At 38.1% G+C, this 14,661-nt stretch overlaps 1 protein-coding gene across 2 annotated transcripts in view; it reads right to left on the reverse strand.

The window, feature by feature from the left end:
• GAREM1 (GRB2 associated regulator of MAPK1 subtype 1) overlaps positions 1 to 14,661 on the reverse strand; it is a gene marked incomplete at its 3' end in the record, with an annotated part of 180,435 nt that overhangs the window by 22,221 nt on the left and 143,553 nt on the right. For both annotated transcript variants that reach the window (XM_084252102.1, XM_084252101.1), the window contains exon 3: positions 8,204 to 8,334. In XM_084252102.1, coding sequence (XP_084108228.1) covers positions 8,204 to 8,334 — 131 coding nt within the window. The remainder of the gene's footprint in view (positions 1 to 8,203; positions 8,335 to 14,661) is intronic.

Raw genomic sequence — 14,661 nt, forward strand, 5'->3', positions numbered from 1 at the left:
GTTTTTTATGATTTTGACAATTTTGAAGAATATAGAATGTTTTTTTGGTTTCTTTAAAGCTAATAAATCATTGGTACATGACAACACTTGGCATGTATGAGGGCTGTCTTTCTTTTCCCACAGGAGCTACAGCTTCAAGATTTCAGTTATTTTTATTCTCTTGACTTTGGTGACTGAGAGTCTTTATAAAGATTCATTTGCTGTTAAAAGTCTTTTGGTTTACCCTTAAGGACTTTTACTTTCAGCTAGCATCTAGATTTACAACAATATTTATCAGAGTTCAGCAAACTAAAGCCCACTGTCCAAATTCAGTCTGGCTATGAAAATAAAGTTTTTTTAAGACACTGTTGGGCCCACTCATTTACCTGTAGTCTACAGCTGCTTTTATCTACAATTTCAGTGTTTATTAGCTGCAATTGTGACTGTATGTTATGTTCCACAAACTCTAAAATACTCTTTGTCCCTTTACATAAAAGTTTTGCTGACCCCTAGTATAACTGAGTGCAAAGAACCATGGTCTGTGGAAATAAATTGGCATATTATTATTAATTGGGACAATGTCATTAAACTACAGCTGAGTCTTGATCCTGCTTTTAGTATTAGGTGACTTCAGATGAAATGTTTTACATTCTTGAACCTCAGTTTTCCTCATCTCTAATAGGGGAACACCACCATCTACTTTTGCAGGTTAAATCAACGTATGCAAACAACTTCCCACAGTGCACAGAATATGGTAGACTCTCAATGCATAGACTATTATTATTATTACCTTTATTCACAATAAGAACACTTTAATTCTTATAATTTAGTTTCACATTGCCTTTCACATTCCTCATATTTTTACAGTGATTCTATCTCCTCTCACTATACTTTATAAACCCAAACCACTACTTCTAAGCATTATCTGTCCTCCTGAACTAAAAAACTGTTCAAGTTTTTTCTGGACTGTGTTATCCCAGAATAAAATTTAATGTCAGAACAGGACCTAGAATATCATTAGTTATATCCCAAAGGAAGTGAACATATTGGAATGATTCAAAGTATATCATTTTAGGGTAGTCTAGTCTCCAAAATGTTCAGATGCATTGCTATACTTACTTTTTATTGGAACTTTGTAAAAAACTTGGCAGTTTGTTCATTTGGATCAGGATGGAGACAGGGATGTTGAGAGGAGGGGTCTCAGGAGAGTTGAGAAACACATAAACACACACACACACACACACACACACTCACCATGTTATTCACAAAACAAAACATTTCCAGTTAACACAGAGGAAGCCAACAGTGCTTCTCAAATGTGAAGGACAAAGCATGTCTTTTTAAAGCTGTTTAAACAAATATGTACTTTATTTTTTCCTCATTTACCTTTATAAACATATACTTTCCAGAATGAAGTACAGGTCTTGTGAGTAATGTCCACCAACTGAACTGATGGAGAATGACCACGCAGATTGTTAGACACTAGGCGGGCAATTCATGCACAGATTAAACAGATCAAAATTATCCTTACAAAATGTCATTCTCTGGGCATATTCAACAGTTATGTCTACATTTTCGTGTATGTGTGTACTTCTAAAGGAAGTACTCCTACTCCCATACATAAAAATGCACAACATATGTGCGTACAATCTGTAATTCCACGCTCCCAACTCTGATGTCATCATCAATGCCAGCAATTAGCTCTGCATAAATTATGAGACTAACGTACCAACCAACCTTGTGGTCACTGTCAGTGACAGATGATGGATCTCATAAATAAATGTTCTTCCTTTGGCAGTTGAGCCAAACAGTCTCCTCTGGTTTCTCCAGATGTGATTTATTTGCATAATTTCTTTCCTTTTTAATTTTTTTTAACAGCAAAAGAAACAATGCGTCCTGTCTAAGTACCGTGGTATGCACGCCTGGTTAACATTTCCAGTTTCAATGTTTCCTGAGAGGAAGTAATTCGAAGTGTGTTATCTAAACAAGTCTAATAGGTCTAATCCAGGAAACTATCAGGGTTTTACTGTTCATAATACCATTCAGAATTAATACCCCGTGGTCAAGCAACATTTTATAACACTGATATAAAATTTTACACACACACACACACACACACACACACTCACTCTAACGGTTCTGGCAAAGATAATCTGTTTCTTAAAGATCAAACACATAACAGAATTTAAAATTTCAACTCTTGAAAAAAAATCAGGATTGACTTGATCAATATATAAATCAAATATACAATATTTGATTCTAGATCATGTTGTCACAAATGTTGATTTTTACAAGTTTTTCCTTTGGGAAAAGGCAGAGGATAAGAAATAAAGGACACGAAGAGTTAAGATAGATGTCAATCCTGAGTGCTTTTTTTAAAAAACAAGAAAAAGGGCAAGGATGACCAGCATGGTGGCAGTGATTTAATGTGTGATGGTGCAGCAGAGGGATTGCCAACTGGTAGTTTTTCAGAGGAGGTCCCAAAACCTCAGATGACAAAAAAAGCACTGGGCTGTCTTCAAACACTGAAGACAATGGTACCCAATTTAATTCAGAATGAACTTTGAAAATAAATGACATGTGACTCATTCTAAGGAAAACATGCAATTTTTAAAAATAAAAACTGACTACCTTTAAATCCATTCAGTTCATTTTAAACATTCATTTTCACATCTGACAAAATTCATGTTACAGAGCAATCAATAATTTTTGGTCTCTCTGGAGTACAGTCAAGAACAAAGCAGAGAGCTAAAAACCTCTGAGCAGCCAAAGAGCTGTGATGCTGTTCATGTTAGTGCTCACTGAAAAACCAGGAAGGACCTTGAGAATTGGTGCATTTATGCCTGTCTGATCAAAACACCATCTAACTGGTTACCAGTTTCCAGCCCATAGCAGAATAGAGCAGAAATTAAAACTGGAAACAGGGACTGTTAAGGCAGGTATTCTAACACAAGAGGTAACAAACAAGCTGAAATGAGACTGCAACACACCAAGGTTGTAAGATTTTTCTCCACATAAAGGTGACATGCATCTCTGGAGACAAGGATAAGCTTTCATTTTTTTCAAGTACTCTTTTCAAGATGGCAGAAGAGTATGATACATTTTAAGAAACTGAAAGGAAATTATAGAGATTTTGGATAGAACTTTTGTTAAAATTTGGTCACCTCGAAAGCTGGCTACCAAGAATTACTCATGTTCAAAAGGCTCCAGAGAAAAGGTAGAAAATGACCTCTATTCATTTTGAGATGTCACAGAAAAAAAAAAAATGAACATCTCTGACATTATTATAAACTCACAACAGGAGGAGGAGATTCCTTTTCTGAAATGTCAAGTTAGAAACTACAAATGGTATTTTAAAGCAGGAATGATTGAACTATACTCTTAATAATAACAACAACAATCTCCCTCAAGAACATAAAGGTTTTAGCACCATGTCCGGTCACTTTCCAGGATGGCCGATACAAGCAGAAGAAAATGTACTAGCAAGCTGTGTTGATCTCTTAAAAGACAAACACAGCTAAAAGATGGCAGTGAGTAAAACAATTAGGGTGAACAGAATCTCAAGCAAACACATCACCATTAGTGCGTTTAAGATCTGTCTATAGCTGTTCTGTTAAAATGAATAAAGTAAGATACATTTAAGATGAACATAAGCTATCAAACTGATTGGCAAAAGGGGAGAAAACTTCATCTTCTTTAGTATGGAAGTTTTAAAAAGGGGTTACTAATATGTTAATATAAAAAACACATGGAGTGCCTCAAATCTGTGACTTGGGGGCAAAACAGCTGATTTTCAGTAGCTTGGAAAAATCCAAAGTTCACCATCTAGGGGTATGCATCCAATTAAATTTTAGAACTAATGCTCACTTAATTCAGTGATGCCTTTCAGCCTTTTCAGTGTATCTTTAACACTGCTTCCTGGGACAATGCAACAATCCAATGCAAGTTTTGTTTCTTGTGAATACTGGTTAATACTTAAAAAAATTTCCTGTCCATACTTCACAGTGGCTTCTTTCAAGGGGTTCATTTGGGCAGATGCTATCTAATTAGAAACTCACTAATGCTGATGGAAAAGATCAAGTTAACTTGTAGGATTTTATATTTTAAATACTGGTATTATAACCTGGCATGAAATAAGATCTAGAAGTCTGCACATCTCACATTCAAAAAAGCTGCCAAGTCCTGTACTTCAGACCATGAGCATTTCGGAAATACAAAGGGCAGAAGGATTTGGGTAGGTAGTAATTACTGAACTCGTTCATTTAGATTTTTTAAAAAGAAAATGAATGGTGCAAGCTAGTGTGTCAATGTGAAAAGAAATTCTGATTGAAATCATGGGTCTAGTATCAACTCCACAAAAGGACTGTAAGGGAGCAGAAAGATGAGTGGATGGAATTAGGAGACCTGCCTTTGCTGCTAAGTTTTGGGGCTACAAATGAATCAGTGAATTCAGTTAACTCCTATATCTTAGCTTTCTTATTTGTTAAAAGATGGGGTAGGAACAGCCAACATGTAAAGGCCTTTCCAGATATAAAGTTTGATGATTAAAAAAACTAGAAGCCTGTAAACTTCTGGGCCCTGCTATATTATTTATAGTATTTTATGATTTTACTCTTGGTCATATTTCTCAGTATAGGCAAAGTCAATTGTCCCACAAATTCTCAGATTATTAGCTGTTTTTTTTCTTACTCAAAAAAGACAAACCTGAAATTCTTCTTCCCACCCAATATGGCAGTTAGACACTATCCCCTGCCAAAAGCAGGTGCTACTGATTCCCTAGTAATCAGGAACTACTGATATGCAGGTGATAGGACTGTCACTTCAGCTCCCCTCCCAGATCTCATGGTGATGGCTCTTAAGAGGTCTGTGCAGACAGAAGTGTTGACTGGGAGCTGCATCTGACAATAATCTCCCAGCTCCTGAGAAGACACTTTCCCCAGCTGAGACAATGCAAACTTGTTATTTTGCCTCTGGGGAAATGTCTGTGGGAACAGCTGAAAGCATGGACCTCACTAGCTAGAATCAAAATAGCAATGTTATAGCATCCAGATTAGGGTATTGGGCTCCCTCAGACTGGAGAGCAGTCATTTTAATGTAGAAAGCCTTTGGGTGGCAGCAGTGAAGACAGGATGCCTCTTCCCCACTCAAAGAGCTACAAATCACCCCAAGCCAAATCGAAGGCAGCCTTTTTTTCTCTCCACAACTGTCACAGTAAAGACAGAGTTTAAATAAAGAATTAATTTGTTAGTCATTATTTTGATGACAGGAAAGACGTGTGGGAAGATTTCTCATCATCTCTGGGTGGGGTCTGCAAGGCTAGAAGAACATTTCAAAATAATTCACTAGGCATTAGTGATAAGACTTCAAAAAAAGTACTTGAGGTGAAGGGCTATTTTGTTATAACGATAAAAACAAATAGCTACATGTGCTGAGTTCTGAATATTGAAGCACTGGGTATAAAATACTAAATGAAAAGTAAGTGAAAATAGTGTGTGGTGGAAAATTTAAGAATGTGAAACTTAATTTAGTATGATTTTATGTTCTGAATCAGGGATTGGCAAACTTTTTCTTATAAGGCCAGAGAGTAATAATTTTAAGCTTTATGGGCCATATGGTCTCTGATGTAGCTACTTAAGTCTACTGTTGTATTGTGGAGGTAGCCACAGACAGCACTTCAGTGCATGTGCGTGTTCATGTGTATGTGTGCGCGCATGCGGGAGTGCAGAGGGCTGTGTTCCAACAAAACTTTATTTACAAAAATAGGTGGCTTGCTCAAGGGTTGCAATTTACCAACCCCTGTATGCAGGTATTTTGCAAGGCCCTTTACTGTACTATATTTAATTGTCATGATTTATACTTGTTTATTTATTGTCTACCTTTGCAATTGACTATGATCTCCAAGCAGGCAGATATTTGCATATTTATTATTTAACCACAAAGCCCAGAATAGCACAGAACATATAGTAGGTGCTCAAATATATTTGCTGTATTTAAAAATAAGCTGCATTATTTTTTCATTCTTTTCCTCCTCAGAGGAGTAAATAGGCACACCATTTCCTTATTCCACTTAATCAAATACACACTGCATATGTCTACATGCACACACTTGTAACCAATTTTTAGACCACGACTTCCAATATTTTTGTTTTTATGATAATGTAATAGTATCTAGACATCTTCCCCCAAATCTCCTTAGTTCATTTATTTACCTGGTTCTTTATTCACTAGGCACATAGACTTTTGTGTATTTATGCAAATTTCCCAAGGGGCCCTTATTAATTCTTCTTTGAATAGAATTGAAAGAATAGAATGATGTTTTACTCATTAGAATAAGTTGGATGTGGTAACATCTTAAAACTGTATAAGTGAAAGACTGGAGGTATTAAATATTTACGCACGTAAAGCATAGGGACTCAATTCAGATCCATTCAAGGGGCTACATGGATGCTGTAAATTTGTAACCTAAGCATCCATCTGTATCTTGGAAACCCAATTTTTTTTTGGTCTTAAATAAAATCAAAGTAAAACACACATACCATGAGATCTACCATCTTGCCCATCTTTGAGTGTACAAGTCACTACACTCACACTGTTGCACTGAAATTTTAAGTGACATTTCTACTACATACATTTTAATCAACAGGGTTAATTATGGTATCAGAATCTATTGGTTTCACTATTATTTTTTAATTATTACTGCTTTAATATAAATTCACAAAAATAGCTCCTGGAGGCATCTTTTAAAAATCTTTTAGATGAACAAAGTGTCACAGAAGATTATTAGATTTGAATACTTGAAATCTTAAAACTAATACAAAAAGTTTTATGCTTGATCTCTCATTAGTTATCAGTAAATAAACTTTTTTTCACAAAATAGTTTTAAAGTATTAACTTACCTTTCTAAACATTTTTTTTTTCATTTAGGTAATTCTAAAAATAAGCTTCAAGTAGAGATTTAAATCATATCAAGACACTAATAAAAATATGATTTGATTAACTTCTGACCAATGAATCTTGCTAAGTTTGAAAATGAACATATTCTCACAAATCTTCAACATAAATGAATACAAGTTGTCTTGATGACTCATAAGCTGGACAAATGAAGGAATTAAAATTGTACAAATTTTGGAATATAAGCTTAATTTGGTTAGCAAAGAATTCCACAAAATAAAAAAAAAAACCCTCATCCATTTTAACAGTAAAACTAGAAAAAGGGGAATAGAGCAGCTGTATTTTCCACTAGAAAAAGAATGACTTAGCCTAACCAATTGAATGAGCAAAGCATCCCTCCAGTGAGGAGGTTGTCTTGGGCATGTCTCTCCTTCCAGAAAAGTGTGGGTGGAGTGACTCACTCCTCAGGACACTGTTGTATTTTTGGGTTAAGTTACCATGCAGTCTGCTTTTCATACAGAATGGATTTCCAAGAAACAGGGATCTTGAAATATTCAGAGAAGGGTGACTTAGATTTTCTTTCACTATGAACATTTTCTACAACATTGTAGTGTAATTGTGGGTGTTGCTGAAGAAAAACACTATGGATTTGCAGGCATCAGACTGAGCCTTGCTGGTGGCACTGCTGGCCTGGTTAGCCCCTCTTCACAGCAAGGCCAGCTGAAGGAGGCTGCTCAACATGTAGAAGGGGATGGAACTGCCTCATGAAGAATGTCAGACAAACACAGCACAGTAAATGTCAGTTTTTCTCTGATGAGCAAGAATCAATAAATACTTACTGGGTAACAATCTAGAAATCAATTTTCCTAAGCAAACGGATACAGACAGCCTACAAAGAATGAAAAGAATATACGTGATGTCAGGACATGCTCTGGAAGGTACTCCCTTTCTTTAAGTGTTCAGTATTAGTTCATCACATGCCTTTTGCTTGCTCTAAGGGACTAACCAGCTGCATAGAAAAACTGGCCAAAAAACCATCACATATTAGGGAATAAAGTGTGTCCCATACCCCAACCCTCCCCCCAACAACTTTTGATCTTCCTTGATTGTCATTCTAGCAGAAGAGAATGTGAATTAAGCACAGTAACCTGTCAGGGAGTCAGGTCAACAATAGCACATGCTGTTCTTAAAAAGACCAATTTTGGCCCTGACCCTAACCCATTAGGAAGATCGAACACTCCTATGAGGCACAGAAAGGCATTTACTGTGTACACAATGACCTGAAAGTTAAATGATTTTAGTGAAGATAAATATTTGGTTCTTCCAGAGTTACCTTCACGTTGAATGTTATTTCCTCCATGACGTATACACGCTCAGGAAATGCTTTCGCCACCTCCTCCACACTGTTGAAATATTGCACTGGCTCCTTTATATCTCGGTCTTGTTCCAGCAGCTTGAATTGCCCTAAAATACATATTAAATGGAAGAGATGTGAGCGGTTGACGCTGGACAGCTGTCGCCGTGGTGACAGCATCCCTTTCCTCACCCCCACTCTTCTTTGTTAAAGACTTCTGATCATGACCATTTGTTAAAAAGTTACCACAGCAGAGGTTTTCTTTTTCTTTTTTAAAAGATTTATTTATTTATTTGTTTGTTTATATAAGCATTGGGTACAGTCAGAAGTGCGGGAGGGTGAGAGAATTCACCAGAGTCAGAGCAGAGAGCAAAAGCAGGCAGACTGACGAGGTACACTGCTGAGGAGGGCAGCGGGCGGCAGGATCGAACTCTCGCCCGGCGGTCAGGGATCGAACCAGCGCTGCGGAGGCTGCGGGCAGCTTTGCAACCCAGCGCTCAACCGCTGCGCCACCGGGGAGGCCCAGCAGAGGTTTTCTTAAGCTAGACTGTACATTTAAATTCAGCTTAAAAATGAAAACAAACATGTATTTTTTGGGTCCACACTCACAGTTTATTATCAGAGGTCCACAACCAAACAGAATGGATGCTTTCTTGTTATTTGATATCAAAGTGAAAGTTTATTCCGTTCTAAATGTTTGCTTTTGTTTTTGACAGCAAGTCACCTTGTCATTTAGTTGTGAGAAAGCCCACCCATATTACATTCTACCATGGCTGAGTGGCATGGAGGAACAACATTTTTTAGTTAGTTTTTAAATTTTTTACAAATAGAATACAATCCTGGAACTTTGGCTTTCACAACATTGATATCTTTGATTCTTACAATATGTGGGCAATGCTGAGGGCTCCCGAGTTGCTGTAATTTGTGATGTGCTACAGTACAGCGGGAAGCCTGAGCACAGACAGGCTGGCGGGGGTGGGAGGTGAGTGAGCCCCTCAGCATCTGGAGAAACATGTGGCTCCCTTCTTTCCTTTTTACTGCGTTGTATGAAATTCATGGGAGTAGAATATATGATCTTGGTATTCATAACTTGGGGGATTTGTGAAGAACTTTGAACATATTCCTAAAAATGTCAAGGATCTTGTATGTTGTTACAACATCTTTGATATTTATAATACCCCTGCCACACTCTAGAGGAATCATTTTCAGTTTAGAATAAAAGACCATATGTAATCAAGTCTAAGCTGTCATTTTCTGAATGCTGTTTATAATAGAACACTTGAAAACCTTGAAAAGGAACTAGAGCTAGCATGCAGCAATCTCTGCAAGTCTATGGGGCATGAGGAAGAAATAGGGAAACTTTCATTTATACTCTCTATAGATCTACTAGGTAGAGGCATTATTCTAAATGCTGGAGAAAAACAGCCCAGATAAAAATCTTCATTCTCCTGAAGCTTATATGGTAGAAGACAGATGATAAACACAGCAAATGAAGATGTAACATGTTAGAAGGAGAGAAATTCTATTACATAAAAGGACAGAGTGAGCAGGACTCAGAGTGCAGGGTAGTCAGGATAAGTCTGACCGGGGAGCAACCTCTGGTGTGGATAGGAGCTGAGTTCTTAGAATTCTTTTTTTTTTTTCTTTTTCCTCTTCTTTTCTTTTTTAAAATTTTATATATTTTTTATATCACTTTTCATTTTTGTACAATGTATGCATTTTCATCTTGGTTAAAGTCCCTGTAAAATTCCCACCACCCTTGTTTTCTTTTTCTTTTTTCTTTTTATTATTATTTTTTAATTTTTTAACATCATTGTTCATTTTTAAACAATATTTGCTTCCCCCCACCCCCTCAGGTGTAGTCCCCATAGAGTTTCCTTCACCAGTGCACCCGTGCACCATCACCTCAGTCCCCTGTGCTTCTCCCACCCTCCCTCCGATCCCTCTCCCACCTCTTCCCCTGCAGGACGTCTCTGATTCATAATTCTGTCTTTGCTTTGTTGTTTTGTACTGTTACTATTTTTTTTACATTGATGTCTTATTTGGTTCCCCTACATTCCTGCTATAAGTGAAATCATCTGATATTTTTCTTTTTCCTTCTGGCTTATTTCACTGAGCATAATTCCTTCTAGCTCCATCCATGTTGCTGCGAATGGCATGAGTTTATCTTTTTTGATTGCTGAGTAATATTCCATTGTGTATATATACCACATTGTCTTGATCCAGTCATCTATTTTTGGGCATTTGGGTTCTTAGAATTCTGAACACAGGTGATCGCCTATACAAAGCCCTCAGGTGTGTCGGGGGTTCTGTGGAGCATGTTGTCCATGTGGCTGGAGTAGGTGAGTAAAAGGGGAGAGGAGAGACAAAGAAAGTCAGAGAAATAACAAGAGGTCATATTATGCATGAATTTTAAAAACTGCAGCTCTTCATCTAAGTGGGATGGGGGTCACGGCAGGTGTGAGTGGAGAAAAGGTGATATGACCAAGTCACAGAAGGAGCACTCTGGGTGCCACCCTGAGAAAGGGCAGTAAAGGTACAAGGCACTGAGGCAGAGACACCAGTTAGGAGGCTCCACAATAACCCACGTTTGTGATGGCAGGGGTTTGGAAGAGGTGATGAAGCATTAGGAGAATGGTCTGAGCAGCTGAAAGGGAGTTGCCATTAACTGAGATGTGCAGGTTTGGAGGTTGGGGATCAGGAGTTTGGTCTGGGGTGTCTATTAAACATACAGATGGTGATATCCCAGGAGCTCTGGGATGGATATATAAACTGGAGGTCAAAAGAGTGATCTGGCTAGAAATAATAAGTCTGGGAGTTATCAGCATATAGCTATTTAGAGGCATGCCACTTTCATGACAATGACCAGGTCTTCAGCATAGGCAGAGAAGAAATTTAAGGAGTCTTAGGAGCCTGAGGAGACTGAGAGTCTTAGGAGACTGAGAAAGACTGGTCAGGGGAGTAGGAATAACAAGGTGTGTTCTAGAAACCAAGTGACCTAACTGTTTTGAATGAGAGTGGTGTCAAATGCCCCCATAGGACTGTGAAATGCAGTCTCAGAATGTTGGACTCAACAACTTGTATTAATTGTGGATTTTGAAATGAGCATGGAATACCTAGGTCTGAATGAACTGATTTAAAAGAGACTGAGGATGGAGACTGGGGATATCAAGAATGGACACCAGTTCATGTACTGGGGAGTTTTGCTATAAAGGGGGGAAGAGATTGAAATGGAAGAAGGAGACATGGGATCTGGGGAGTGTTCTTATTTTTTTGTGATGATGATGGGAGCAGTGACAGCCTGTTTGGAGGGTGGTGGGAATGATCAACAGAGAGGGACACAGTGATGATGGCAGGAATTCCCAGAGCATATCCTTGAGTAGGCAGAAGGGATACTGGAGCAGAGGCTGCCCTTGGGGAGTTCTGAGATGAGCTCAGTAGCAGCTGGTGGAAGTTCCCTTTTATTGCTTCACTTTTTCCAGCAAAGTGGGAAGACTGCAGTTGACAGAGAAAGCATGAGAAAGAGAGAGAAGATTATGAAACATCCAATGAGAGTGAATAACCTATACCTTGGAAGTTCCCATTTGAAGTTCATGACCATGTATTAAAAGTGAAATGAGAGTATGATTGTGTTTTGTTTTCCAATATACAATGTAGAGGGCGGAGATTTCTATTCAGCAGGATTGTGAACTGCTATGTGAGTACGAGATGTGAAAAAGAAGTGAAGGAATCAGGAGGTGTGCAAGGGGCTTCGGCTGGGAAAAGAAGGTCCCAAGATGTTGAGAGAGAAGGAAGAGGATGAAAAAAGTAGTGGGATTAGTGGGTGGCAGGTTCTGCTAGAGATGATTTCTATACCCTTGAGGCAATGAGCTCAAGAGCCAGGCAGAGGGCTGGGGTCAGAGTGGCCAATGGTGTGAGCATGGGCGGTAACTTACTGGAACCTGCAAGGCGGAGGACAGAAGTACCGCTGGAGAGAATGGCAGTGAGCCACGACTGAAAATTATGGAGCAATGAGGGTGGAATCCCAGCTCTGGGTAGTGGGTAATACAGTCTGATGACAAGAGATTTAAAGCTTAGAGATTTTGGGGTGCAGTGTGGTAGAAAGGGTGACAGCAAAGAGGTCACTTATACCCTCTCAGTATGGGGGACCAAAAAAATTAGGGCTACCACCTTCGAGGGCTGCAAGGAAGCATTGCTCACCGGGCATACACACGTTTGCATTCAATAAGGTAAAAGTAACTTCAAGAAGAGTTTAATGATATAGGGGTTTTGCTGGTGATGGTCCTTGAGAGTTTTCAGGAATTAAGGAGGCAGGTGATGAGGACGCAGTTGAGGAAGTGCCTAGATGTGAAGTAATCTCTGATGTATCATTAGACGTATGTAGGGATATGAATAATGCACTTGAAAATACAGTAGAAATATATGCACTGAAATACTTTTCACAAAAATTTTCTTTAAAAAAATCCCAAAGATTATGGCAATTTTAGTGCTTCTTACTTAAACAAGTTCTGTCACAAAACAAATTAAACTTTTCATTTGTCTACCTGGTCTATGCATATGGTCTTAATAATTATGGTGTACCTATAAATTTTATACTCTGCTCATTCCTATATGATTTTTAATATTTCCCCAGATGACTTATAATGCTTGTGTAGTGTTTCATAATGGTTATTCAACTATTTTTCTATTCTTACATGAGTTAGGTGGTTGCCTAATTTAAGTGCAAACTGCCACTTACAGCTTTTATGATAAGGACAAATTACTAATCCTCCTGAGCCTGTTTCTTTTCCTGTAAAATGGGGACTATTCACAGAGCTTTGAGGATGAACTGACAGAGGCATTTAAAGCACAAAACCAGGTAGCAACTCTCAACTCCCCTTCTCCTTCTAGAGATGCACATTTTCTTTTCTCTTTTTGGCTCATGTTTTTGGATTACACTTTCTAGAGAGGGATTATTAAGCCAAAGGGAATCACACAATTCTTTGATTTTAATATGCCTGACACCATTTCTTTCTAAAATGCCTAAATCAATTTCTATTTCTATCAGTAGCCAATGTTAATCCTAGCTGGACCACAATCTGCCAGTATTGTGTATTTACTACATTAGAGAATTCAGAGGCATTGAATAGCCTCTCTTTCTGTATTAATCTACATTTCTTTGAAGATCATGAAAACATTTGAATTTTTTGTGCAACTGTATAAATACATAATATATTTGATAGAGTCTAAATTTGGCTTAACTTTTGGAGACATGTAAGAGCCTACGGGTTATTCGCATTTGTACATTTACACCTTATTCACAACTAAACTCAGAGAAAGACAATGCTTCACATACAATATGTATGTAATAAATGTTTACTAAATGAAAGACAAAATTACTTTGGTCTTGGTATTGACAAGCAATAAAGCAACCCACTAGTTAACTGCAGGTCTCAAAGTAATAAATAAAAGGTCAATTACATTACTATAGAGAGGTTGGCTGGTTTGCAAACATCAAATGAATGTTTTCACTTGGAGAAAGAAAACAATGGCAGGCATATTACTAGCTTATTTAAAAATCTTTATCAGAATACTGTATCCAGCCTCAAGAAATACTTTTCAGGGACTAACCCAAGCAAAGAATAACTAGATAAAGAGTTGGAACAGTGACCTTTTAGCATTAGAATATGAAATACAAGGGGACATAGGCAGTCATTCAAATTTATAGGTCCAACCAGAACCATCTGCCAGAGATGGTGGATATGTGCCAACATTCCAATTATCTGTAATTATGATTTATATTTTCTAATTTTTAGAAGAGTAAGAAAAGAATTGTAGATTTGGAATGCGAACACATTTCAAGCAATCATTAAACCAGCTATAGCTCACAAAGCCTGCAAATGATATTATTTTTTCATGAGTATGAAATGGCTTTATTTATTTTCAATTTGGATAATTTAGAAAAATTTTCCTGAGACATGGGGAAATGTGTGTATGTGCCAAGCTCGCATTTAGTTAGTGGTCTGCAAATGTTCAGTCCTTTGAGCTAAGGGATCACCTGAGAGCTACATGCATATGCTAAATGCCATTTTGTTCCTTCAGAAATGCATTCATAGACCAAGGGTGTGTCACTGCACCCTGCCAGTTCTGCAATAAATGAGACATTCTCCTCTGGACTAGCACTGTTGAGCATACACGCAATGCAAGCAACAGAGGCAATGACAAATTTTCTAAGAGTCACTTAAATGAAGTAAAAGAGAAATTAATTTTCATGTTTTATTTAAATCATTAATCTAAGGGGCCTCCCAGGTGGCGCAGCGGTTGAGCGCTGGGTTGCGAAGCTGCCCGCAGCCTCTGCGGCGCCGGTTCGATCCCCGGCTGCTCCCCGACCACCGGAGGAGGGTCCCACATGGCGCGCAGACCTCTCCTGCCGCCCGCTGCTCCCCTCAGCAGTGTAC

This window comes from Talpa europaea, assembly GCF_964194135.1.
Source record: "Talpa europaea genome assembly, chromosome: 13".
Classification (NCBI taxonomy): Eukaryota; Metazoa; Chordata; class Mammalia; order Eulipotyphla; family Talpidae; genus Talpa; species Talpa europaea.